Source organism: Esox lucius, chromosome 3 (assembly GCF_011004845.1).
Source record: "Esox lucius isolate fEsoLuc1 chromosome 3, fEsoLuc1.pri, whole genome shotgun sequence".
Lineage (NCBI taxonomy): Eukaryota > Metazoa > Chordata > Actinopteri > Esociformes > Esocidae > Esox > Esox lucius.
Window position 1 is genome coordinate 19,237,605 of NC_047571.1, and position 26,881 is coordinate 19,264,485.

The 26,881-nt window shown below is 46.4% G+C and overlaps 1 protein-coding gene across 8 annotated transcripts; it reads right to left on the reverse strand.

Annotated features, from left to right (window-relative positions):
* Positions 1 to 865: 865 nt before the first annotated feature.
* chd8 (chromodomain helicase DNA binding protein 8) lies at positions 866 to 26,005 on the reverse strand. 8 transcript variants are annotated; one of them, XM_034291465.1, is made up of 39 exons: positions 25,902 to 26,005; positions 25,089 to 25,190; positions 23,764 to 24,735; positions 23,342 to 23,611; positions 22,522 to 22,632; positions 21,900 to 22,402; positions 21,672 to 21,786; positions 20,427 to 20,648; positions 20,282 to 20,350; positions 20,117 to 20,172; positions 19,727 to 19,844; positions 19,380 to 19,472; positions 18,991 to 19,128; positions 17,978 to 18,099; positions 16,674 to 16,917; positions 16,314 to 16,490; positions 15,840 to 16,082; positions 15,576 to 15,735; positions 11,277 to 11,487; positions 9,481 to 9,676; positions 9,168 to 9,338; positions 8,784 to 9,077; positions 8,449 to 8,669; positions 8,144 to 8,346; positions 7,000 to 7,156; positions 6,831 to 6,920; positions 6,644 to 6,747; positions 6,419 to 6,542; positions 6,062 to 6,137; positions 5,650 to 5,981; positions 5,286 to 5,518; positions 4,515 to 5,171; positions 4,305 to 4,417; positions 3,734 to 3,961; positions 3,432 to 3,527; positions 3,095 to 3,238; positions 2,868 to 2,978; positions 2,662 to 2,766; positions 866 to 1,951 (listed from the first exon to the last, which is right to left on the reverse strand). In XM_034291465.1, exons 3-39 carry the CDS (start codon positions 24,733 to 24,735, stop codon positions 1,601 to 1,603), a joined length of 7,830 nt encoding a protein of 2,609 aa, XP_034147356.1. In that variant the 5' UTR covers positions 25,089 to 25,190; positions 25,902 to 26,005; the 3' UTR covers positions 866 to 1,600. The 8 variants fall into 8 exon arrangements, with proteins under 8 accessions (XP_034147356.1, XP_034147355.1, XP_034147354.1 ...); XM_034291464.1 differs by having other exon boundaries at positions 23,764 to 24,799; XM_034291463.1 differs by having other exon boundaries at positions 24,941 to 25,190.
* Between the last annotated feature and the right edge of the window lie 876 nt (positions 26,006 to 26,881).

Consider the following 26,881-nt stretch of genomic DNA (forward strand, 5'->3'; position numbering starts at 1 on the left):
ACAAACATAAACACAAATAAAAATTGACCCAGAGGTAGTTTTGTGGAAATTTCAAAATTGCATCAATGGGCTTAAAGGGGTGCCAAACTGAAAGACATGGGAAACATTTGTATATTTATAGACAACGAAGGGATTAACCTTCCAAAGTCAGCAAATATGGATAACTAGATACCTCAGGAGTTACGCTACACACCAAAAGTGAAACATTACCCACCTTTTACAGAGACATACAGGGAATTGTGTACAGTCCAATTAATGATAATGGTACACATACAAAAAACAAATACATTCAATCCAATGTGTTAGGTAGCTGAAATGGAAGTTACTACCACCATGTGAAAATGTCAAACTGACATATAGAAGCACAGCCTTTGATTTCTCATCATACATGTGCTGTTTGGCACGAAATGACCAGATGACCTTTGTGCAATGGCTTTACTAATGTCATCAAGACATTGCCTAGAGGTGTGAAAAGGGATTTCTTTGAGTAGTTTCTGTGCATCCTAAATACTAAATTGGATACCCCTCTTATCATCTTCTCAACACTCATTGGATGAAAAAGCCCCAGTTCCCTCCTCTGGCCTTCTCCAACCGGTTTTGAGATAGAGGCAAGAAGAGGTGTTCAAGGATTTTGAACTTTAGAAAAGGTCTAAACCATCTTTGGTAGACTTCACACTTGTGTGTCCACTGAACAACCGCGACAAGGTGGAAATTGGTTCCGTATTTTACTTCAGAATAGATAAAATATTTAAACTTGGTCCCTTTTAGAACTGGCACACAGGTAAAACAACAGGGAAAAAAACCAACTCAGACCACATTAAGTTATTTCACACAAGGATACACAAGGACCAGAGGACTCAGCTGCCTTCGCTGTAGATCGCTGTTATTCATATCACAGATACAGTCAAGTCATAAAACAAGGATAATAACTCATTATGGTCATCTTTGCACCATAGCACACAACTGACCAGCTCTACATTGTACAATACACCCATTTTCCTAGTAATGGATCAGTAACTACTATACCTGTACCCCCGTCCTCCCTCCCCCAGTTACCATACCTTGCAGAAAAAGAAAAAATAAGTTTTACATCCACACATTGGACCCCTTCTATTTCACTGACTCAACAGGGCTCAGAAATGGCCTATGACATCAGACTCAGGCATCGTGGGAGCAAAGTTCTAGACTGCTCAGTACAAGTGTGTCCTATAGTCAAGTTACACTGGAGGACCAGCTTGGAGGTTCTTGGATCAAACGGCATCTACTACAGCTTAGCTCCCCCTTTGAAGCTGTGGCTGGTTATGGGGTGGGTTGTTGAGGGAGGAAAGCGGTGGGTTGAAAACAGTCATTTGTTGGGGTTGCGGGTGCTATGGCGATGGGTATGGAGGGAGGGAGAATATCATGAATGGAAAGAGTTGGGTGCAAACCTGCTCCGTTCCAAAAATTGACATTGAACAAATAAGTAAAAAGAAAACTAATTCGTCCTTAATTTCAAATAGATCATGATAAAAAAAAAAAAAGAAAAGACATTATGATTAACATGAAATGAAAAAATAACATGATTTGTTGGGGACAATATATATCAGACAAGACGGCTTGGTCAATCCTCTGAGCTGGAGGAAGAGTCCGAGTCCTTCTGCACCATAACATCATCCAAAAGAGCTTCCCGTTCAGAACTCTCATAACCGCCTTGTGACAAGCTGTCGCCACCCTCCATCTTAACGTCAAAAGCTTGAGTCAGAAAAGAGGAATCCTCCAAGTCTTCATCCTCCATCATGTAGGCGCCGTCTGAGACCAGGGTCTCTTCACCTCCACCCAGGAGTGGGTCCTCCAGCGGGGTGGGCTGGGGAACTAGTTGGTGGTGGTGGCGGTGGTGGTGGTGGTGACCTCTCTTGGGGATTACAGAGTGTGTGGAGAGGAGCCGGTGAAGGAGGCTATCTGGTAGAACACCCTGGAAGGAGTAGATTGAAACAGGATCAGTTTTGAGAAATCTTTCAAACACATTTTTGAAGCGCTCGGTTATTTTTAAAATACATATTTTCAAAGATATGATCCATTTGTTTTTCCCGTTAAATATTACTTTTAGCTAAGGTACTTTTAATGAAGCTGGGATCCAGTTGATCTTAATTATAACCTTTTGAGGAAATTACAACATTGGTCACAGCTAATACAATTCCCTTGACTGTGAATCTTCTCTGCATGTATACATGACCACAACGCATTATGAAAATGTGCCTATACATTTTAGCAAATGTTTGAAAACACTCCAAACCAGCTCATATTACATCCAGAATCTTATTCTGGATGTAACTAATGTGCTAATGTTTCTGCGCTAAACGTATACATGTTTTCACTGTCATAGATCCATGTTTGAATGTTGTTGAATGGTATAAATGAACAGTACATAAGACGACACGGGACAGTTTATATCATCAAAACAATTGACATTTTACAGATTTACCTTCCGATGTAAGTTGGTTCACAGGGTTTTGAATCATTTCATAACATGCCTAAACATTTTCTTAATGTATTTGCATAACGAAGGGCAAGGGAGATTTGACATCCGATGTACCACTAGCAAAATAGTGAAGGAAACAACACTCGAGGACCAGCAAGAACTACAGAGTGAAAGCAAAATTTAAACATCTGTGAAATTCTTACAGAGCTTCGGACAGTCTCGGCCCATTCCGGTGCTACTGCATAATCAGGATTCTCTTCCAGAAACACCCTCAGACCAGGGAGCGTTGGTCCATAGGCTTCCCCAACCTGACAATCAGGAAAAAGAAACCAAATATTGAGCAATCAACATCCAGAAACCAATATTTATTACTGAGAGCAACCCCTTGAGCTCTTATGCCTTTCCTCACCTTCTTTCCAGTCCTCATATCAATGATCTTGACCTTCTCGCTACCCGATAGAGCTGCCGCCTTCTCTGTCCTCTTCCTCCTCCTCTTCCTCTTGCTTCGGTTCACAAGGAGCTATGGGGATAAGGGACGCAGTCACTACAGCTGCAGTGGAAATCTCAAATGACCCCATTCCACCCGCAGTGCTGCACCAGAGCCTCGTTTTAGATCCGTCCTCCAGCTAAATGTACCTCCAGCATGTCTCCCTCCACCTCATAGTCAGGATTCTCCTTCAGCCAGTTGGGCAAGTCCCTGCGGCGAGGGGCGCGCTCCCCACTAAGCACGGCGCCCGTCATCGCATTGATCACGGAGACTCCTCCGTCTGGATCTGACAACTACGTGGGGAGAGACAAAGTGGGAGTGAGAAGCTGAATGTGTAGACGCTAATCTGTTTCTGTGATTTTGTCTGCCAATCTGTAGAGCGCCTATCCTCTAGTGTTGTCAGACTGGTATCTGTGCACATCTGTATTATCAGCACAGGCTTGGCATCGGACTGAGGCTGTGTAATAGTACTGGAAATATGCATACGTCTTGGTCCCTACGCTTCCTCCGCCCGCTGCCCTCTCCCCCCGAACCATTGGACATCAAGGCATGCTTCGAGAAGGTCAGCTTCAGCCCCTCCTCCTGAGAGACAATAAAACAAAGGGTTTGTGGTGAAATAGGAATTGTGTCATTCCACCTGTACTTTAGTCACCCCCGCTTCATCCAGATTCTCACCTTCATAAGCCAAATAAGGGTATTCACACTGGGCTAGAACAAAAACCTGCACACCCAGTGGGTCCTCAGGAGCACAATGTATTCCAACACCTCGGTTCCATATTTGTTCTCACCTTCAGGAGTTTGACGGTGAACTCCGATTCCGCGCCGTCTGCCGCCTCCCCGCTGGGCGTACTGTTGCCTTTCCGCATGAGTCGTGTGAAGCTGAGCTCGTCCCCCGCCCCTACGTCCTCAGAGTAGGGGTGGAGCTGGGCGTCCGAGGTGTATCGCCGCCCGGTTGGCCACTGCCCAGACAGCACCAGTGTACAGAGGCTGTCCAACCGGTTTATCAACACACGGTCCTGAAGGAGCAACCAAACCATCAGTCCAACAACCCAACACCTTGGTTATACAGTAAACCGATCAACTGATCTTCAGGTCCAATATCCTTCATGGATTCCCAGTGGAGATATAGCCTGGGAACCCAGGGGGAGAAGGGAAACGTGTAGCCGGTAAACCTTTACATTACAATGGAGGGGTTGTCGGTAGCATAAAACAGTTGACTTTAATATTTTTAGGACGCCACTTGGCGAGGCAAACAACTGTCAACAGATTACAGGTGCTGTCCAATGCAGAACCCATGCTGCGAACACCGACACAACAACAAATCAAAGCTGTAATTAATTGGGCCAGTCCCCAGCATACCTTGGGCCAGTCCACCCTGAAGGGGTCAGTGAGGGACTCTGGTGGCACACCATCCTGAGATGGAGTCATCGAGAGCAAGCTGTTCTCGCCGTCTTCCTCCATTTTCAGAGCAGCTACAATCACAACAAATAAAGACGTGTGCGTTTAACCCTCGTCTAAACGAAACCCTCACTACTTCCCCTGGATCAGACCCCGTTATCGGCCACTCACCTCGGTCCCTCTCTGCGTCGCTGTCCCCACTGTCGTCAGAGCTGCCCGATCGCTGAGAGGAAGACGACGAGCCCGAATCGGAGTCCGAATCGGAGTCAGACATCCCTCCTCCTCCACTTCCTCCTTTCCTCCCTTCACCTCTCGGGTCCCTCACCCTGTTCTTCTTCCAACCCAAGCCGGACCGGACTCGGGCCTTCACATCAGGGCGAGAGAGTGGTGTGGTCTGGGCGTCGGCGTGGCCGAGAGCCGTGGGGTCTCCGAGGATGCCGGGCTCCTTGTCCTCCTCCTCTTTGACGACACAGCCCTCCTCCGCTTGCGGTGGGAGGAGTGGAGTTGCTGGGGCTGGCTGGTTCTGCTGGTTCTCCAGGTAGTCGTTGCGGGCCTGGCTGAAGGAGAACCGCGGGTCGGAGAAGACCGAGAGCTCGGTGCGGCTGACACCGTGGAGGGCGGCGCCCAGCATGAGTTCCCGGTCGTGGGCCGGAGTGCTCCACCAGGCGGGTAGCTCCGAGCTGGGCGGGGCCAGAAGCAGGCGCTCCTCCAGGGAGGGGTGGGGCAGGACCCGTTCACGGAGACGGCGGAGCAAACTGATGCGGTACAAGGTCCGGGAGGCCCGCTCCTCAGTGATTGGGGCCAGAGACTGTCCTAGCTCTGACGGGTCTGAGGAAAGACCGGGAGAAGAGTCAGGGCTCACAGCATAATTTACTTCAACGCTATAGGCGATTACACACGTATTTGAAAACGTTATATTAAGAAGATTGAGGCAGATCTAACCTTCTCCACAGGCAGGACGAAGGTGACACACCCTCCGACACATGGCCATAAAGCAGCGGAAGTATCGGCTCAGGCTCTCATCAGTCTTCTTGTCCAGACGAGCGAAGGTCCGGAAGCGGGTCCATTCCAGGTCAGGTTCCTCTCCGTCCGGGGCGTCGGCCTCTTTCTTTATCCGCTCCACGCCGAACGTGGAGACCACACGGTAGAAGTCACACTCCTCTCTACGGGTCCACCTGGCAGACACACAGACGGAGCTTAAAGCCATAGCACACACACACAGCCAGCCCCCCCCTCCCCATCTTAAACCAGGCAACCGTGGGAGGTCACAGCACAAACATTGAACACACGGCATCAAAAACTGTACCTCTGATTCAGGACACATATGCTTGCAGGGTTAACGGGTGGGGGTAGCGGTTGGTACCTCTGTTGGCGTTCCTGGCGCGCAATCTCCTTCAGCTTACTGGCCTGCTCACACCTCCTGCGCCGGCGGTCACCTTTCTCCGCAGCCTCCACCTTCAGCTGTTCCCTCCTGTAGCTGCGCTGGTACGCGGTGATCAGGCGGCGGAGCCGAGCAGTCAGCGACGAGCTGGTCGGCCACTCGCAGGCTCCGGACTGGCCGGCGGACGGCCCCTTGGGTTTGACGGAACCCGCCTTGTCCTCCACGCAGATCTCTTCATCCATGTTCATGGAGTCGGCCTGGGGAAGGAGGGGTAACCTTCAGGACCAACGTTATCCAACATTATCCCAACTCACTCGGAGTAAGTATTGATCCTCACTTCCTCGTAAAGATCCTTGGTGTGCCTCGACGCGGGCTTGAACTCCGGGTCTTCAGAATACTTGTCATCATCTCCCCTGAAGGTCAAGAGAAGGGGCAGAAGTTAACAATGGAGAGACTAGCTGCCTATAGTTGAGTAATGTTGGAGTTAAAGAATGCACTAACCCCAACCCTTCAAACGACTCCAGATTACGTTTCTACGAGGGTCCTTGAAACCCACAGCTTTTTATAGATATTTCCCAATACCACAAACTAAGACTCTAAAGCGGATTGGGTCAGTTTCCCAGACCCGTTGCCCTCTGCCTGCCTGTCCAACCATCCCACTGTTGGGCTCGTGACACCAGCCGGCCTAGCTCACCCGTCTCCCAGCTCGGCATCGGCGGAGTGCTGCTCCGCATCTATGGCCTGGTCATCAGGACGGCCGGCTCGCTCCAGGAAACAGAGACAGGGGTCAGCACGCATGGTGGTGTACATCTCATACCCTGGAGGAAGAACGCAGTTACAACCAGCACTCCCACTGAACGCCGCCGAAGGAACGCAAGACACACTCCCAGATGCTTCTCACTCTAACAAACACACACACCATGCTTGAAGACTCCAACCAGGAGTGAGCGGTCGGCCTCTGCGTCCCACCAGCCAGACGGCACCTCCTGCTGCTCCATCTCGGGCATCCAGATGTCAACATCCCTGCTCACACAGACATACACACTCAGTACCTGTGTGTACAGCAATGTGTGTGTGTTGCGAATGAATGTTTCTTATGTTAATACCTAGCATCAGCGCCTCTCAACACTGAATCTGCATGCTCTCCGATCACCTCCTGTCTCAAGTAGTATAGCATACGCACTCTCAACAGCACCCTGGGGACAAGGACAGAGTCAAACTCTGACACTGAGCACAAACAGTACACTGATGGGTGGGGGTGAAAAACACACTGACTTATTGCACTGGTGCTTGAGGTGTTTGCGGTAGCTGTCGTCCAGAAGCAGGGAGTCGGGGTTGTACTTGCGGATCCACTCCACCTTCTGAACATCAAAGGAGCTCTGGGCCTTCACCCTCTTGCCCTTTCTGCCCCGGGGAACGGGGATGGACAGACCTGGACAGAGAAACACGTGTGTGAGGATGCGTTCTAGTACTGGAGACATGCGCAAGTCTTGGAGCCATCTTTAGCTAAATCTAAAAGCCCAACATGATGTACCGTTTGACGAAGTTTGGAGAAGTTGTGTTGTGTACCAATGATCTGTATTTACGAAGTGTGAACGTTTCTAAGTAAAAGGATCTGAACCAGCGAGTCGCTTCAGGAAACTAAAGCTCTCCTGCCTGTTGTCACGGCATTAGTCAACCTTCAGCTGCAGCTGATGGAAAGCAGAAGTACCTCATACATCCACTTCCACAAACTCAGTCATTCTTAACTTACAAAATGACAAAATGTAAGTCTTCAACTTTATGGTAAACAAAAGAAGTAAAGCAACGGTTTGTGGTTGAAGAGTGTGTGGTCCTATATCGGACATACGCACCAGAGTGGTTGAGAAGAGTGTGTGGTCCTATATCGGACATACGCACCGGAGTGGTTGAGAAGAGTGTGTGGTCCTATATCGGACATACGCACCGGAGTGGTTGAGAAGAGTGTGTGGTCCTATATCGGACATACGCACCAAAGTGGTTGAGAAGAGTGTGTGTGGTTCTATGTCGGACATACGCACCGGAGTGGTTGAGAAGAGTGTGTGTGGTTCTATGTCGGACATACGCACCGGAGTGGTTGAGAAGAGTGTGTGTGGTTCTATGTCGGACATACGCACCAAAGTGGTTGAGAAGAGTGTGTGTGGTTCTATGTCGGACATACGCACCGGAGTGGTTGAGAAGAGTGTGTGGTCCTATATCGGACATACGCACCGGAGTGGTTGAGAAGAGTGTGTGGTCCTATATCGGACATACGCACCAAAGTGGTTGAGAAGAGTGTGTGTGGTTCTATGTCGGACATACGCACCAGAGTGGTTGAGAAGAGTGTGTGTGGTTCTATGTCGGACATACGCACCAGAGTGGTTGAGAAGAGTGTGTGTGGTTCTATGTCGGACATACGCACCAGAGTGGTTGAGAAGAGTGTGTGGTTCCCGGCCATTCTCTGGGGGGGTGATGAGCTCCCAGATGAAGCTCTTGATATTCTCGTCACCACGGTAATGCAGCAGGCAGAAGACCAGGATGACCCTGCAGATGGTCTCCACATCACGCTCGCCTAGGCGCCGCTTACAGCGTGCATGAGACAGGATGTCCCTCCAGCGCCCCCACCTGGACACAGCAGGCGAGAGAGTTAGGAGGGTTCAACACAATAACGTGGCGCTAACTACAGCGGTCAAAACCACCCCCCAGGCCCTGGTCAGGTCCGCCTACCCATAAACGAGCAGGTGTTTCTCTACGCGGAAGCAGTCGGTGCGTCCATAGCCATTTCCAGTGTGGCGCTCGGAGCGTCTTGAGGACCGGGCCTGTCGGGAATTGGCGGGCGGGTACTCGTCATCGCTGTCGGGGTCAGAGATCTCCCCGCCCTCTCCCCTCAACGTGGCGAACTGACGGGTCTGCTTCCTCACCCTGGGCGTGTCAATCACCAATGTGTTCTATGGTAGCGTGAAAAAACATCAGGAAATAAGCTTCTCACAAAACACAGTAAAACAAGGCGCGTGTGCGTGCACGTGCACACACACGAGAAGTGTCAGAGATGTCGTCCTCACCTTCCTATTCATAGAATCAAAGTCTATGTCTGCCCTCTTGGCCCACTTCTGCCAGAACTCCGGGTCATCCAGGGCAATGTCAGTCCTGTTCTCAGTGGCGACAAAGCTGGCCTTGGAGAAGGTGGAGCCCTTGCCTTCGCTCTCGATTGTGATTGTAGTGGCTCTTCTCTGCAGGATCTGGTCAATATCTTCTTCACAGAACTTCGAGCCCTCGTCCTCCTCGTCCATAATGGCAGCATACGCCCCTTTTCTCAGAAGGTCCTCAATCTCCTTTTTGGAGAACTGCTGTATTTGCTGTGATACGGGCAGAACAGTAAACACATTAACAGGAAGCAGTTGAACAATCCACAAGGCTTAAAGATGAGACCGTTTGGTCCGTCTTACTCCGTTGACGCTGCTCTCCTTGTTGCCGCTCATGCTCTGCAGTACAGCTCGGTCCAGACCCAGTTTGAGACTGGCCTTGTCTAACATCTCCCTCTCATAGGAGTTCCTGGTGATCAGACGGTACACCTTCACCGCCTTAGACTGGCCGATACGGTGACACCGGGCCTGAGCCTGGGGAGAGAAGGCAGGAGAGAACATCACGTCATCTGTACGCCGTGGTGAAGTAGACCGGACAATTAATAAGGAACTGGACTAAAAAATAAATACAAAAAAATAGGAAAGTTGGGGTCAAATGTTACAGATCAGACATCACCTGCAGGTCATTCTGAGGGTTCCAGTCAGAGTCAAAGATGACACAGGTGTCAGCAGCAGTCAGGTTGATGCCCAGACCTCCAGCTCGGGTGCACAGCAGGAAGACAAAACGGTCCGAGTCTGGTTTGCTGAAGCGGTCAATAGCTGCCTGACGCAGGTTCCCTCTAACTCTGCCATCAATACGCTCGTACAGGTATCTGGGCAGGAAATATATAAAAAAAAAAGATCTATGGAACTCTTCACATCTAGTCTGTCCAGTTACCAAATACATTCCAGTCTAAGCTAAATCACTAATGCATCTTCCTGGAATACACCTCAAGTTTCCCCTCCAGCAAAACTTTCCGCTTTTCGCTTCATTGCATTTCTTTCTTTTTATTCAAAAAATTATTCCAGTCACTGATGACAAGCATAGCCATAAAATTCATTTTGAGACAAAGCTTTATTCATTCAGTCCTAATTTGGTAAATTCACTTTAACAGCTGGTGCTATGGTAGAAGTATTTCAGATTATTAATCCCATGGCAAAAGCTTTTTTTTTTTATAAAGGAATTTGACGATTTATTGAAAAGAACAAATGGAAATCTCATGTACATAAGAATTCAGATCCTTTAGTACTTTTAAGGAGCTCTTTGGCAGCTATAACAGCTATGAGTCTTCTTCGGTCTGCCTTTACCAGACACCTGGATTTGAGAAGTTTCTTCCATTCTTCCTTGTAGATCCTCTCAAGCTCTTTCACATTAGATTGGGGAGCTTGGGTGAACTGGAATCTTCATATCTCCCGCCAGATGTTCGACTGTGTTGAAGTCCGGGCTTTGGCTGGGCCACTCAAGGAGATTCACAGGCCACTCTGGCGTTGTCTTGGCTGTGTGCTTTGGATCGTTATCATACAGAAAGATGAATGTTGTCCCAGTCACAAGTCCTGTGTGTTCCGGATCATTTCTTTCTTCTTCAAGAACCTCTCTGAATTTTGATCCATTTATTGTTCCCTCAATCCTCAGTCTCCTAGTCCCTGTTACTGAAAAGCATCCCCATAGCATGATTCTCCCACCACCATACTTCACTGTAGTGATGGTATTAGCCAGGTGATAAGCTAGTTATCTCCAGATGTAGCACTTGGCATTCAGGCTTAATAATTAGATTTTGGTCTCAGACCAGATATTATTTTTTTCCTCATGAGTTCAGTAATTCAGGCAGCAATGGTTCTCCCATCTCTGCAGAGAAACACTGAATTTTCTTTTGTGTTTAAACACTTATGTACATAATATTTCAGTTTGTCAATTTTCAATAATATGGCACAAATGTGTTTTTGCTCTGTTATTATGTGGTATTGTATGTAGATTGATCATGAGAGAATACACTATTAATGTATACTCTAACAACAAAATGTGGAGAAAATGAAGGGGCCAGAATATGATCTGAAGACACAAATTTTGCATTCATAGATGTAGTTGATGTATCACCTATGAAATCACAAATAAAATATTTTTAATGTTAAATCATGTTAAACATTGAATCATACTGAAGTTTCTGTTCAGCAGATCTATTGGACTTCCTGGTCTTTAGCCTCCCTAAAACCATTAACAGTACTGGAACCAAAAATTCAATATTGATCAGGCTCAATTGGGATAATTCATTATTTAGTCAGGTTTGAAAGCAGCAGTCAAGCTCAGCACATATGGCTGATTTTATTTAAACATAGGTGTCAAATAAAAATGCTAAGTTTAAAAGGTCAACCAATAATTTCGCCAAAATAACTAAGATTTATTTTAGTTAGCACAACCCCACTAGAACGTCATACCTCTTGTTGATGAGGTAGTCCTCCAGGATATCTAGGCAGCGCACCATCTGGGAGAAGATGAGCACCTTGTGTCCCCCGGCCTTAAGGCGAGGCAGCAGTTTGTCCAGCAGGACCAGCTTGCCTGCAGATCTGACCAGGGCCTGCAGGTGGAAGTCTGGGGCCATTGGGTCATATACCTCCCTCAGCTCAGCCACGATCTTCTCCTCTGCTCCTGGGGTACAAATGTTTTATTTAATAAACAGGGAGAGACAGAAAATCAAGATGACACTAAACACAGCAAAATACGCAAACAGGCTTGGCAGATTCGACGTGTACACATAATAGCTTGTTTTGTAATAAGACAGACAGTACGCTGTGATGAAAGGCTCAAACGGGTCTTTTGTAGTGGTTTCCAGTTATTGGAAGCAACAAACTGAAATGACTGACAACCAAAGCAAGTGTTGGCTTTAAGAGTGACGAGGGGGAGATATCTACTGGATAGCAGGTAATATTTAGAAAAGTGGATCATAACATGCATTAAACTGTGTGGAAAATGTGAAACCGCACTGCAGGGGCATGACGAGTTGATGTATTTGAGACTATGTGAGGGCTTCAGAGGAACTATGACACTCAGCTCATCTTCAAAGGGACATCTAGCACTGTACATACAGTCTAACCATTCGTTTTGAAGTGTACAGGGAGGAGATAGCCAAGCAAGTGGACGAGACATTTGTTGCCATTACAGGCAGATGAGACAACTGATGTCTCCTGTAAATCATAAATGGTGGTTGTGTTGCGATACATGTTGCCTGACAATACAGTGACAGGGAAGTTTTTGGAGTTTGTGGAAGTCAAAGATAAAACTGGACTCGGCCTCTCTAATAGCATCAAGTGTGTGCTTGAAACACTGAAGCTGGGCGAAAAGCTGATCGCTCAGAATTATGATGGTGCGGCTGTAATGAGTGGAAACGTACGAGGGGTACAGACGCTAATGAAAGAGACATACCCAGTTTGTTCACTGCTATGCTCACCTGACCTTGCAGCAACTTTGTTCAGCAAGGATGAGCATCCTGAAGGTGTTTTTTGCAGAATAACTGCTTTTGCCACCTTTTTCTCTGGCGCTCCAAAACGTGTTGTGGCACTTGCTGAGGCAACACAGAGACGCATTTCAAGGCCACCCGCTGTACGATGGAACTTGAAACTATGATGAAACTAAAACTGTCAATGCACTTTGAGAAAACCGCGCTGCGCTGCTACTGTGTATGGAGGACATACGCACACAACCAGGATGGGATGAGGTCACCATAACAGGCATACGGCCTGTCAAAAAAAACTCTGGGACCAAGCCTTTCTGCAGCTGCTGGAGTTTTTTTTCTTCCTTATGCCAGAAGTTTGTGTTCTATATATCACTCTACAAAAACGGAGCAACGGTACATCTGGGATTAGCAGTGCGCTCACCCATTTCAAGGAGAATGTCCAGAATATGCGGAAGCAAACTGATGAATGGGCTGCCACCGTTCACGATGGAACAGACGAGCCAGGCCGACAAGTAACCAACACAGCGCCGGTGATGGAGGCATGCGACACAGTCATCTCCCAGGTGGAGCAGAGGTTTTCACACAGTGACCACCTGATCGCTGCAAAGCTGGTTGACAGCTCGCTCTTCCCACAATATGCCCTGTCATTCCCAACATCTGAGCTTGACTGTGCGGTGAAACTATGGCCTCTAGTAGTCTGAGCTGACCACTCTGTACCGCCACACTGAGCATCAAACGGGTAAGACGGCCCTGTCTCTGTTAAGATCCATCCATCCATGAGAACAACCTAGGAGGCTTTTGCTGAGACCGTCACTCTGCTGAAGATTATCATAACACCTATGACGACATCCAAGTCAGAGAGGAACTTTTCCACCTTAAAGAAGGTAAAAACCTTTACTCGCAATACCATGGGAAAGCCGCAACTCAACGCATTGGCCATGTTGTCCATTGAAAGCCAGCTGATTCAGCAGCTACATGACTTCATTCTCAAAGTCATTGAAACGTTTGCCCAGAGGAAGAACCGCCATACCACCGCTCTCTTCAAGTCAGCCCTCAGCCTTGGTGAGTGAAAGCATATTTTATCATCCTGCCTTTGTGGTGCTGGTCTGTGCATTGGTCATATTTCTGTGCTGGATCAATTGATAGATGGTGATGAGTGTCAGTGTGTCCATGCTTATCTATTAAGGTTGTCATGAGAGACAACTTTTCAGGGATACATATCCATTCTTTCCGCTTCGTTGTGGCCTTCAGTGGTGTTGAGCTCATTGCTGTTCGCGTATGGCCCTGTAGGCACATTGGTTCTGAGCTTGGTTGCATTCCTAATTTAGGTTTGTAAATGTGACAGTGGTAATTTTACATGCGTGTGAGAGAGAAGGAGAGCAATTACACAAGGTCTCTCTCTCTCCAGTATGTGCACTACAATACCTGGTAGAAGCAAGCCACTCTGCAGTTAAGTGTTATGTGCAAGCCACACTGTTTGTTGATGTGTTAAATAAACATCAGTAGCAAGAGGGAGTTTTGTAGCTATACTGGTATGTATTAGGGCTGAAGAATATATCGTTACAGCCTCGACATTGCAATGTACGCATCTGAAATAATCACATTGCAGAACGTGCGATTTAGTAAGGTAAAAATATAGCAGTCTACAATTTTTTTTTTCAAGTGGAAAACTAGCATTATATCCGTCTGATATAACGTAATTTACTTTGATTTATGGTTTACTGAATACACCGTTAATTATTATTATATTAAACACAGTTCGTTGCTGCACATGGTTTACATGCAGGCTCTGCTTGCGCACGACGAAATGAGCGAGGAACAGGCAAAAAAGGCCAGTTTAAATAAAATGGTTACCAAAGAGGGTTTTAAAAACATTATCCGGTCGCTTGACAAGTGGTATGTAATGCAATCACGCAACTATTTTTCTCAAGTTGCCATCCCAGAATTGTACGGGAAATGCAAGGTACAAGTTGAAAAAGAGCTGTAACAAGTGGAATATTATACTGCAACAACAGACTTGTGGTCCAGCCGGACAACGGAGCCCTACATAAGTCTGACCGTACACTTTATTAATGAGGACTTCCACCGGTTTGCAAACTGCATTTTTCCCAGAGGATCATACAAGTGAGAACATCACGTCGGGATGAGAGAAGCTTTAGCTGATTGGGGCCTAGATGAGAGTTGTCTAGTCTAACAACAGACAATTCGAACATGGTGACGGCTGCACCTGAACAAGTGGACCAGATTGCAGTGCTTTGGCCACAGACTGCATCTTGCAGTTAGTAAGTTATGCCCAATTGCGCATTCTGTTTTACTACTGTTGCTACTGCTATACTATTACTGTTACATATTATTACCTAGCAACCTGTTCTGAAATATAACATTTTTCATAAGTTTCATAAAGTTTAATTGTAGAGGATGGGGCTGGGGAAGAATGAAGGATACAGACTGTCAGGTTGATAGCCAAAGCGCTTTCTGAAAACATCCTTTTTTCATATCGCAATATATAAATCGCAGAAAAACAAAATATTGCAATGTCAGTTATTTCCAATATCGTGCAACCCCAGTATGTATCCTCTATTTTGAAATGGTTTGTGCCCCACCAATTTTTTGTACATATAAAAACACCACTGCTCCCGTCGGAACTATCGCGATAGAATACACCCCAGAAATATGTCCAAATCCTGGGCTTTGCGGTTACAGAAGTCACACGGTTAGCATACTGCATGACCGTTGTTAAGAGGAATAACCCTCCTATCCTAGGAAAGGTATGAACAGTGATAGCAAACAAAAGAACATTGGGCTTTTAGTGAAAAAGTATCTGGAGATCTTAGGATGCTTTTTTTCCAAATACAGTTACTTTTGATGGTTACGTGGGATGTCGGATAAGATTAAAGTATGTGTTCACACTGAGAAATTTTTTTATAAAAAGGATGACCAGAACATTCTATCTGCACCAACCCCTTTAAATCTAGTCATACAATACTCAGATGCCAAACATTTTTACATATTGTAATTATATATTGAAAGTAAGGTGATGAGTTTAATAGTCATGAAAGAGGTGGAGATCACAATTTTTTTTTAAATCTGATAAAACCTAATGGCCTTTAGGCATACAAAAATGTTATTATGAACAATGTATTTGTTTCACCACTTGGAGCATGTTTATGGCCAATTAGAGGCATTCCTTTATCAATACAAAAAACTCCAGGGAAGTAGTATTTCTCAAATTGACAAACTTAGCACATACTAAAGTTACAAGTCAATAGGTGAGCTCCTGTACCTGTGATGAGGTAGGGGTGGTTGCAACACTTGCGCAGTTCCATCATGGTGTTCAGCAGATTTGGGACATTGCTGTTGCTTGTGGCTCCCATGCTGAGGAAACTGAAGTTCCTCTCTAGGATGGCCCGGTAGTATTTCTTCTGCACATCTGTCAGCTCCACCTGTATCAATAGGTTGTATTAGGATTTAATTTAAACAATTCGATACAAACAATATGCCCATAGACAAGATTGCCTTATTGCGCAATCAGGAATTAAAAACGTACCTCAATGATGGTCTCCTGTTTTGGGGCCAAGTTCTTCTCCACGTCCTCTTTGAGACGGCGCAGCATCATCGGCTTCAGAATGGCCTGGAGCTTCTGGACCTGCTCCTCGGTTTTGAGGTTTCCGAAGTCACGCAGAAACTCAGACTCTGAGGAGAACTGGGCTGGCTCCAGGAAGTGCAGGAGACTGAAAAGCTCCTCCACTGTGTTCTGGAGGGGGGTGCCTGTCAGAAGTACCTTATGCTCCTGAAACCAGCGATGACAGGAAGAGAGGGTGGAGGAAGGACCAGGATGAAGATAAGGGAGGGTGGAGGCCAGACAGTAAAGAAGACGGGAACAGAGGATAATAAATGAAAAGGTTGTAAATAGGAAGGGAGGAGCAAAAGAGCTTTAGGAGTTAGTGTCTATACTTTAAAAACATTGACAAGTTACACATTCAATCACACTGTCCTTCAGGCTCATCTTCTGATAACTCACCAGGTCCAGCATCTTCAGGCTGTCCAGCAGCTTGCAGTTACGGTTCTTGAGGCGGTGAGCCTCATCGATGATGACACAACGCCAGGAGATTTCCCTCAGCTCAGGGCAGTCGGACAGAATCATCTCAAACGTGGTGATGAGGGCATCAAACTTATATGCCCCAGGGATCAAGTGGTCCTAACGAAAGAAGATGAAACAAAACTGTTCTTGGAGAAGCTGGATGTTGATGCTCCTACAGTCATATCACGATTTCATGGATGGCTTTGCACAGATTCTGCTGAGCAACAGTAATAATGTACCCCTTGTTAAATATTCTTCTGTACTGAGGCTACACAGGAAAATGCGCGCACGTGCACACACCTTGTCATCCTTGCAGTACATCTCATACTGCTGGATCATCTGCCTACTGGCCAGGCTGCCGTGGTAGACGATGGCATTCATGTTGGTCCAGGTAACAAACTCCCTCTCCCAGTTGGTGATGGTAGAGAGGGGAGCGATGACCAGGAAGGGGCCTTGGATCCCAGCATTAAACACCTCAGACAACAGGGAGATGGACTGGATGGTCTTTCCTAGACCCATCTCATCAGCCAGAATGCAGTTCTGCCTGTAGGGGAATTGAAGCCACAGTACTGTAAATGGTTCTTTCTATAACCCAGGATACCAGTGAGCAGTTATTGTAGTGGATAACTGGAGATTTTACACTCATTGTCAGTCTTGAGCAATTTGTACAATTCTGGTGACCATAAATCATGGTTACATTTATGACACTTGTTTTCAATAAACCATATATATAAAAACAGAACAACTGAATTACACATTTAATGCAGACACTTGTCAGGATCTCAAATGCACTACAACCTCCAAGTAGGAGGAGTTTTCCCAGGCACACGAAAAAAGAAACAAATTGCTTCAAAAAAAAAAAAAAGAGTAACTTTAAGAAATTAATAAAACAAACCAATTCTGTCATTTAAATGGTTCTTCAATAATAGTGGATGGATGGATATGCCTCTGATGTCTAGCCATACAGTTACGGGCTGACATTATCACAGTTCCATCACCAAAATGTTGTGCCTAAATGTGCATTTCTGTATGCTTTAGCTTTCTTTGTCATATCCAATTGTATACATGGCCAAGTCAACGCAAAATCGTAACAGATCCACGGCAAGCAATTCTGGCTTATTCCACACAGCTCATCCGCAATTAAGCGGGGCACTGGAGCTACTACACACGTTACTTTGCGTTCAGCATCGAGTCAATATGATGTCATATATCTACCCTTCTCCTCATTGAGATTCACTCGACAGATACAACAGTCAGCCACAGAGGATTCAACCTCAGGCGTCATTGATCTCAAAGGCGGTATCCTTTACTGACTGATGCTGGATAGAACTAATGTCGTAGTGTCGGCCTGGGAGACACCTCAAAGGAAGACTAACTGTTGGTAACAGACTCTTTCGCTTTTGTTACATGACAAAAAAATGTATTGGACCTCTGCTTCACAAATGCATTCCACACACCAGATTACTTGCCTTAAAGAACAGGATGGGTACGTGTCAGTATTCTGAACATGACACTGTGTGCCAACACTACAATTTTGTTAAAGGCAGTTTCCAAACAGGCCATGGATATTTCAGTCCGGTCAGGGACGTGTGCTTTGTCTGTACCTGTTGTACCAGTTGAAGAGCAGCCAGTTCACTCCCTCTAGCTGGTACTCTCGGAGGACGTTCCCACTCTTGTACTCTCTGGATTCCTCCAGCTTCTTCCAAGCTGCCGCCGGGGGGCGGGGCTGGCGGGAGGACAGAAACGGCAGGAGGAATCATTGACATTTCCGAGAAAACTTTATTTAGTTAATAGATCTGTATTACGTGAGAGTTGAGTAAAAGATATTTAATAAAACATGAAAAACGCCTGAAAACAATGGTATTTATAGCCTGCCAATTTTCTAACATGTCTTAAGGCATTGGTTCCCAACACCGGTCCTCAAGTTCCCCAACTGCACACGTTTGTTGTGGAGAACAATCAATTCAACTCAATGAGGCCCTGAACAATTCTTGGAAAGGACAATCAGTTGTGCTTGGCTGGGGCTGAAATAAAAATGTGAACTGATCAACCACTGTCAAGATGTCATCATTTATACATCTTAACACTCCAACATGTGCTCATGGCTAGGTTTGTAGATAATGAATATTGTATCAATCTAACAAACTAAAGACCAGTTATTTTATCAGCACAACTCTATATTGATATTAAGCCCAGCCATTAAACTAGATAACATGTATTCTACATTCTCCTGAAATGCCATTCATTAAGTCTGTCGCCTCAATTTAGTTGTCCCCTCCCAGCTAAGCAAATTAAATGTCATCACTGTGAGGGAAACAGGCTTAATTAACCCAAAACCACTTCACTTTCAAAGGTGCTTTGGATACGAGCGCCTGCGAAATGTCAAAAATGTAAACGTAACAATATTTGATTGAGGCAACCTTTGTGTGTGAATATTCTCATCAATATTTCAAACCCATAAGGAAAAGTGGTGTGCACAGGCAATCACATCAATATCTTCAGCTTTTACTATTAAAAAATAAATAAATTCAGTGAAGGGCAGTGAGTAAGGTGGGCATAGCTCGCCCATTCCACCTCTGCCCCCCCCCCCCCCCCCCCACATACACACGACACTCACTGTTCTCTTAAGTCGAGGCTGCCGGTTCTGGATCTTTCGGAACTCCTCCACTTTGCCTTCATCCACGTCCTCCTTTAGCTCCCATGTGGCGTCTTCATAGGGCAGAGAGCACCACTTCACCAGGTAATACACCACAGGCTGAGGACGACACATTACAGAGGCAGGTTGCCCAACTCAATCACCATCAGATCTTACATTTGCCATCTAGACTGTGTTTACACAGGCAGCATAACGCAGAGATTTTCAGAACCGATCCCGTCAATTAAAAGACCAACTCGTGGGAAGAATATTTTACATTTGGTCTGCCTGTGTAAATGCAGCCTTAAGTGTTCAGAATTCAATCAAGGAGTTTTTTGGTGGGTGGCAGTGCTCGGAGATATGGTACTGACTTCTTTTACCTCTCCATTGTCCTTGTCCACACTGATGGATTCTTCCAGGATCCGGTCCACCTCCACATAATCAGGGTTGAAGGGCTCCTCCTCCTGAGGATGAGGACACAAATGATAAGACAAAAAAAAAATCTCTGTGCTACGATCTCTGTGGTAAATCTCTTCCACAGAAGAGAAAGAAGCCACTATTACCTCTTTTATTAAATGGGGTTACGGGCAAAAACTGTTTTGGAAGCCCTGCTGTGGTGACATATCTTTACACATACCTATTTACATGTCAGTAAAAGAATATCAACTTGGAGGGCAAACAACACTCCACTGTGACAGAAGGCACATCTTTCCAATACCTCCTGTAAGAGGTGTCTCATCTGGGCGTGTTTGGTCTTGAATCTCTTCAGCTTCTGATGGATTCTCTTGTCTCTCTCCAGCTGCTCTAGAGTGGCCCACTCACAGTGCATGTAGGAGCTGAGAGACGAGACAGAACAGGGTCAGGGGTGAGAGGAGGAAGAGGGTCAGGGGTGAGAGGAGGAAGAGGGTCAGGGGTGAGAGGAGGTAGAGGGTCAGGGGTGAGAGGAGGTAGAGGGTCAGGGGTGTGAGGAGGTAGAGGGTGAGGTATGAATGTTAAGACACTATTGCACTTTCATGGACCTCACATCTACATTTTAGACCATTTCATAAATGGTTAGTGACTGACAAACCAAGTGCAGTAAACGTCAGGAAAAAACCCACCAACTTACTAGTTCTTATATTTAACAAAGAATTCCTCAGCATTGATGTAATGTCCCGGAGACACCTTTAAAATATAAGGGGGACAACCATGATGCATTTGATGTACAACACAATATAAACCAGTCAGAAATAGTAGCATTCATCCAAAGGGATAGATGCATGTAAGCCCTCACCTCCTTCTTAGTTACCCTCATGGACAGAACCTTGTCCACAATCGCTGCGTCTTCCTCATTGGGGTTCTCCTGTTAGAAATACGTCGGTGTTACAGAGCAGTCTAATGCACGCACGACAATCACCGATCAAACGGCACACACTCACCACAAAGAACTGCATGCTGGGAAGGCCATCCCCATCTAAGGCCAGCTCCTGTTTAAGCTGCTCTCCCATCAGCTGCCCTGCTGCTCCTCCGGTAACGGACGCAATCGTTGACGTCGTGGTTACGTCCACGTCCTCGTCCGGCTCGTCCTCGTCGTCAGTGATTTTGATGTCCAGATCCTCTGTGTACTTCTTCCTCTTCACCTGACGGTTGGAGCGCCTCTTCTGGTGGCCAGGGGAGATACAATGTTAATGCAAACCAAGCATATTTCCACACAGTGTTTGTGAAGTAGTGATAGAAACATGCATTATGCCTATGCAATAAAAGCACGAGGGTGTGGGGTATATGGTCAATATACCACAGCTAAGGGCGGTTACGTGGAACATAGAATGCCTGGATACGGTCCTCAGCTGTGTGGCCAAACACCACACTCCCCCAGTCATATTGTTATTATAAACCGGTTTGTCAATTAGAACAGTAAACAGTAATGACAATGATATAGTCCCTTATAACAGCTGTTAACTATGCAACTTTTCATGGATGATTCAAGGTTAATGTAGTTTGGTGCAGAGCACCAATTTCCACCATAGGCATGAAAATGTGTCCTTTTGAGCTTACGCCAATCTAATATATCCCACAGTAGTAATAAAGTACTCGCAATATAAATGCAAAGCAGTGCCTCAAACAGTTTCCTCAAAAGTGGATCAATAAAGCGAGCAGAAAGAAAGCCAAAGTGGGGCAGATATGTTAGTCTTTCAAAATATTGGTAAAATATTGTTAGATGACAGCTCTACAGATGTTTCACCTAGAAGGCTCAGGGATCGATCTAGCAACCTTTCATTCACTAGCTCTTACAGCTAGGCTACCAGCAGCCCAATATGCCTTCCATATGCTAAATGCATGTGATAAATTTAAACATTTTAATCAATGTTTCACATGGCTCATTTGTGTCAGCAACATTATTTTATTTGGAAAAATAATGCACTTTTCCTCAGACCCCCTAGACAAGAGGACTGGAATGAAGAAAACCTGCAGTTTAACACATTATATAAAAGTACCCACATTCCCTAAAAGTGTGAGGGTTACAGGTTTTCTACATGAGTATGTTAACTTGGCCTGGCAGACAATTCTGAGATCAACCTATACTTCAGAAACAGGATTCTCTTTTCCATCAACACCAGGTAAAGTTACGTATGAGGGTATGTTTGAGTGAGTGTGGGTGTGTGTTTGTCAGCAGGAGGTCTCACCGCTAGCATGTCCTCCTCCAGGGCCTTAGAGGGAGACGCGGGGCTCAGCTCCCCATCAGAGTGGTCTGAGGAGGCATTCCTCTTTCTTTTCTTACCCCCCACTAGAGTAATGGTACTGGAGGTGACAGGCAGAAGAGAGTGACAAAAATAACCCATTAGAGACGGAAAAAGAAAAACAAACAACACTTCATTTGTCAAGGACACAACCGCCACCAATATAAAACGTACTTGATCTTAGCCTTGCTTTTGCTCTTGCTGCCACCGGTTCCAGCAGCGCCTCCAGGTGTCCCTCCAGCAACCCCACTGACCGCCTTGGCCTTGCCCTTCTTTTCAATAGTAGCCCCGCCCTTCCCCCCGACCCCTGGTGCTGATGGGCTTTTCTTCTTACTCCCCCCTCCTCCCTTCTTTTTAGCTCCCGGCGTGCCAGCGGTTGCGGCAGGGGTCCCTTGGTCCACGGCCTTCTGGCCGGCGGGCAGCTCGTCCTGGTTGAGGACCCGTGGAATGTTCCTCTCCCCCCGGGCTTTGGCACGGGCAATGGCCTCGGCCACAATGCGGTTGGCCTTCTCCTGCTTGCAGAGGGTCTCCACGCGGCGTACGGGCTCCTGGGCCTTGGCTATGCGAATCCCTGACAACGCCGTAGTGGTGGTGGTGGAAGGGGAGGAGCTGCTGGCAGAGGTGTTGATGACTTTCACCACGGAAACCGCTCCGCCTGCTGTGGAGGCGGAGCTTGTCTGGAGAAGGAGGGAGGAGTCGAGACTCACTTTAAAAGGAAAGAAAATGCCAACTGACCAGCGAGATCAGCAATTCAGAAAAACATACGTCGGGACAGGAGCTGTGGGTCTGTTTTTACCTGCGGTTGCAGAAGCAGTTTGAGGGGCACAGCTAATCTCTGTCCACCTTGACCCTGGGAGATCTGAACCACCTGTGGGCTGCTACATTGCCCTCCAGAGACAAGCTGAAACTGTAGGGCCAAGACAGGTCAGGTTACAGATCAGGCTTCATAGAGCATTGTCCCGTTTCAGACAAGATCTAGGTGCACCACCGTTTTAACAACATATTGTATCAACAAAGGCCGGAGACGTGATCTCCACTTCCCTAGACGCTACGCTCTGTGTCGTAAAATCATAAGTCAACACTTTCAGGAAGTGAATAGCTGATTTGACAAAACGTGCACATGTTGAAGACGTAATGAAGTACACTGAGAACCAATGGTCTTATGACATTTTGGTTGCCTTGGCTCTTCAGTCCAGACTAATGGATTTGAAATAGTACCAATAATTGTAATAATGACTGTGCCATGAGTAAATGCAGACTGTCAGCATTAAGAGAATTATCCTTACTGGATCAAGTGTCTTTTTCATTAATACATTTGTTCTGGAGACAGAGCTCAAACAACAATAAAATGCCACATTCCAAACACAAGTACTTAAAGATTGGTGAAAGATCCATCCAACTACACACTTAGCTAGGGTCAAGATGTCTGAAGCATGCATCAATAAATAGCATTTTTCAGTACAACTTTGGTAAAAATGTTAGTGGGCGATATAACAAAGTTCCAACCCAAGTTCTTATAATAAACATAGCCTTAAGATGCATTTGGGAAGTTCTGCATTTCAGACGAGTTAACCCTGAGAATATCCGAACGACAAATTCAAGCCACTCTCACTCACCTTCGGCCCTCCCTGTTGGTTGGGCTGCTGTTGCACCTGCAGCTGAATGGTAAGCACTTTAGGCTGGGCACCGGTCTGACCGGCCCTAGCCTGGGTGAGAGCAGCCAGCTGACCCCCCTGGAGGACCAGCTTCCCCGGGAGGTTCCCCAACACCAGCCTCTGCTGCTGGCCCTGCTGCAGCTGACCCGACCCGCCGACCGTCACAGCCCCCCCCTGGGACGTACCACCCTGGGGCTGCTGCAGCACCAACGTGATCCTCTTAGCCTCACCCTGACAGGACAGAAAAGCGAAGACGCCGACTGACTTAGAAATGACACCACCGTCAGAGCCCCTCGTTGAAGGCGACTGTGTTCCGGACTGCTGGCAACGTAGCATCCAACAAGCCTGACGCCGAGGTCAAAGTTTGGTGCGTGTGTCCTTACCTGCTGTGGTACGGTGGTGAGGGTAACCCCTTGTGGTCGGACTGTCGCGGCGCCGCTAACCTGCGTCTGCGTCGCGGGCTGCAGCTGGATTTGCTGCATCTGCGTGGCCTGCCCTTGGGTTTGGAACTGTACCTGAGCTTGCGCTTGAGCAAGCTGGGCCTGTGGTATCTGCATCTGGACCGTCTGGGACTGGGCCGTGGTTGGGGTCTTGGCCTGGGGCATGGAGATAAGCTGCACCTGCTTCAGGGGCCCGTTGGTTGACTGAACTAGCCTTTGTACCCCAGTTCCCACCTTTACCTGTCCCTGGCCAGTAGACGCTTGGTTCAGGACTGTTCCCCCAGACAGTATCTGCATACCGGGCCTGAGTTGGGTCCCAGACAGTACCCTGGCAAAGGTGACCTTCCCGCTTTGAGATCCCGTCCCAGCAACAGTCTGTAGCACCTGTGCTTGCCCACCGGGTCCTTTCAGGATGACAATCTTGGCGCCTCCCTGCCCACCGGCCTGCTGGGTGATTGCCGCTAGCTGCTGGGGAGTAAGCTGCTGTGCAATCTGTGTGAGTTGCTGTGTGGTGAACTGCTGCGTGGCGATGGGCTGCGTGGCGCCAGAAGAGCTACTGACAGTCAGAGGTGAGCCTAGCAGGACTGTGGCAGCCCCACTGGCGTGGCTTGCTACAGAGAGTGTTGTCTGAGGTACTGTTGTAGCTATGGAAACAGTCTGAGGGAGGGCGACCGGGACTGGAGCTGGCTGCTGAACAGGGACGGGGTCTGGGAGGATTGGAGCTGCCACTGGTATGCTGAGAGCTGAGCTGGAGAGGTCTGGTGAGGGGTCAGGGGAGGGGTCTACCTGCCCCAAAGCCAGCTTTAGAGCTTCCTCCACTGGGTCGGAGGAGCCCTGGGTGAAGGCATCATCGGCCAGGGCATCCAGGTTAAATAACGGTGTGTCATCAAAGAGGTCCATAATGGGGTCTGCCATCTTGCCAAATCCACAGAAAATAGAGAACAAAACAGCCGCGCTCTCAGTCAGAAAGACAGGGGATCTGTAAATTGTCCCAGAATGTAAACGAAAAAATATTTTGGAAAAGCAAAAGAGCCAGACTGCTTAATTTATCAAAGATAATATATATATGCTTCCATACTTAGTTTAACAAAACATACCAATAAACACAATGATCACTTACTAAAGTCCTGTGCAGACAATTGCCTTGGGCTTTGTCTATTTATTCCCTAATCTCAATTTGGGGTGATGGTACAGATGGTGAGAAAAATGAAGTGAAAGACAGAGGCTCAGGGAAGAAGAGTCCCACTCTTCCTCCACCTCTTCCTCACCCCTTTCCTCTTCCTTGTTTTCAGCGCCTACTTCTCAGCTGTGTGTGTGTGAGATGATGGGATGGCTGCCCATCTGCAAGATCATTCGCTGATGTCCCTTTCCTACAGCAGAAAAGAACAAGGTTTTAACTAAGCAAGTAAACCACTATTGCAATTACTTCCTAGAACTCCTACAGTGTGGCATGACACTACTGTACACTTGGTACTCGGGTGATTTAATCCGAATTGCCCTGCTGTGTGGTAGTTAACTATGAACGTAATAGCTTGTTTGTTGGCTAGCTAGTTAACAGTAGTGTTATCTTGTTTTCTTTGAATCAAACATGCCTTCATTATGATCAAAATACTATTTAACGAGCAATGTTCGTATGATAATTATTAGTGAAACGGCAAGTGTGTGAAAACCAACTGTGTAGCCGGATCACATCAGACATTTCGGACCGTGTTTCTCTCATCTTGGCAAAACCGCTAGAGATAACGTTAGCATTGAATGGCTATTGGCATTGGATAATGCTGTTCTGAAATGAAAATGTATTTAAAAAGAATTGTAAACACTGTAATATATTATATATCAGTCAATAGTTAGCATCTCCATCATTTACCGCATACCATCCACTCTTTCAATCTCATCAACAAACCGGACCAAACCAAAGCAACGTGCCACAATAACCATAGCCTGTCTACGATCAGACACGGGTAAGGCCGCAATGCTATTTGGGTTGGACTACGTCTGTTTTTTAGCAAAAAATACCCCTAATAACGGTACCATCCACTGCCCCGACTTTCTCAGTTATAATTTCGGGGTGCTAAATTTACCTTTGCATCGACACACATGGCTTTCTCCGTCTCACAACACTGTACGATTACAGGAAACGGCCAGCAAAGAGCAGGAACTAACATTCTTGTCAGCGAAATCGTTGAAAGTGTGCACCTCCAATCCCATCCGCTTGCTTATCATTGGTCTGCATTTCCACTAGACGGCAGCAATCGAACACGCAATTGGCGGAAAGAAATTGTCCTTCATCTAATGAACGAAATACTGGGCGGGAGTATGGACATAGTTCGGTTGAGAAAACAATAAATGCGGCCTAGTTGGGACCATTTGGTTCCGCAGTCCTACACGTTGGATTTTGCTGTCAAACATCCACATAAACACGTTACCACCAGTTTACTGAATGTTAAATTGGAGGCCATGTTCTATTCTTTTTATGACTTCTCTATGCGAATGTTTTTCTAACCATTCAGGCCATCACACAATGAACTAGCCAAATTAACTCAATCCCAAAAAAGAGGTTGAGCGGTGACTACGTGTTTTAGGACTGACCGGTCACATCCAATGTCAGATGAATTAAGTTATTCAAAACTGTGATTAAGGTTAATTTCAGCACCCGCATAAAAGCGAGCAATATAAATAATCTTATGTGTAAATGTGCGCTATTCTTAAGGCCCAGAAATTCTTCATTTTTGATCCAGTTTACATTATTTTATTTGACGTCAGTGCACCCATTACTAGTTGCCACTCACAACCAGGGACATATTTAAAGTTTCTACATGAGCACACACAACTTTTCATTTTAAAACACATTATTAACACATTATATTAAAACACATTATAAAACACATGAAGAGCAACAGCACCACCTTTTGATGTTGTCCTTTGCATGGTTTCTCTATATCACAAATTTAAATAGAGTTATAGTTGTATAATTAAGATCATGAAAGAGCTAGATTTGTTACAAGTAACATAGCATAGATATCACTTTTGCAACAAATCTGTTTCACTATAAATAAGAAAT

Coding starts and splice junctions, on each gene's coding strand:
- chd8 (XM_034291465.1), bottom strand. CDS start 24,735: ATGGCAGACCCCATTATGGACCTCTTTGATGACACACCGTTATTTAAC. Junction 6,138..6,418: donor GATGCCGAGCTGGGAGACGG/GTGAGCTAGGCC, acceptor CTTGACCTTCAG/GGGAGATGATGACAAGTATT. Junction 1,952..2,661: donor CCGAGACTGTCCGAAGCTCT/GTAAGAATTTCA, acceptor TACTCCTTCCAG/GGTGTTCTACCAGATAGCCT.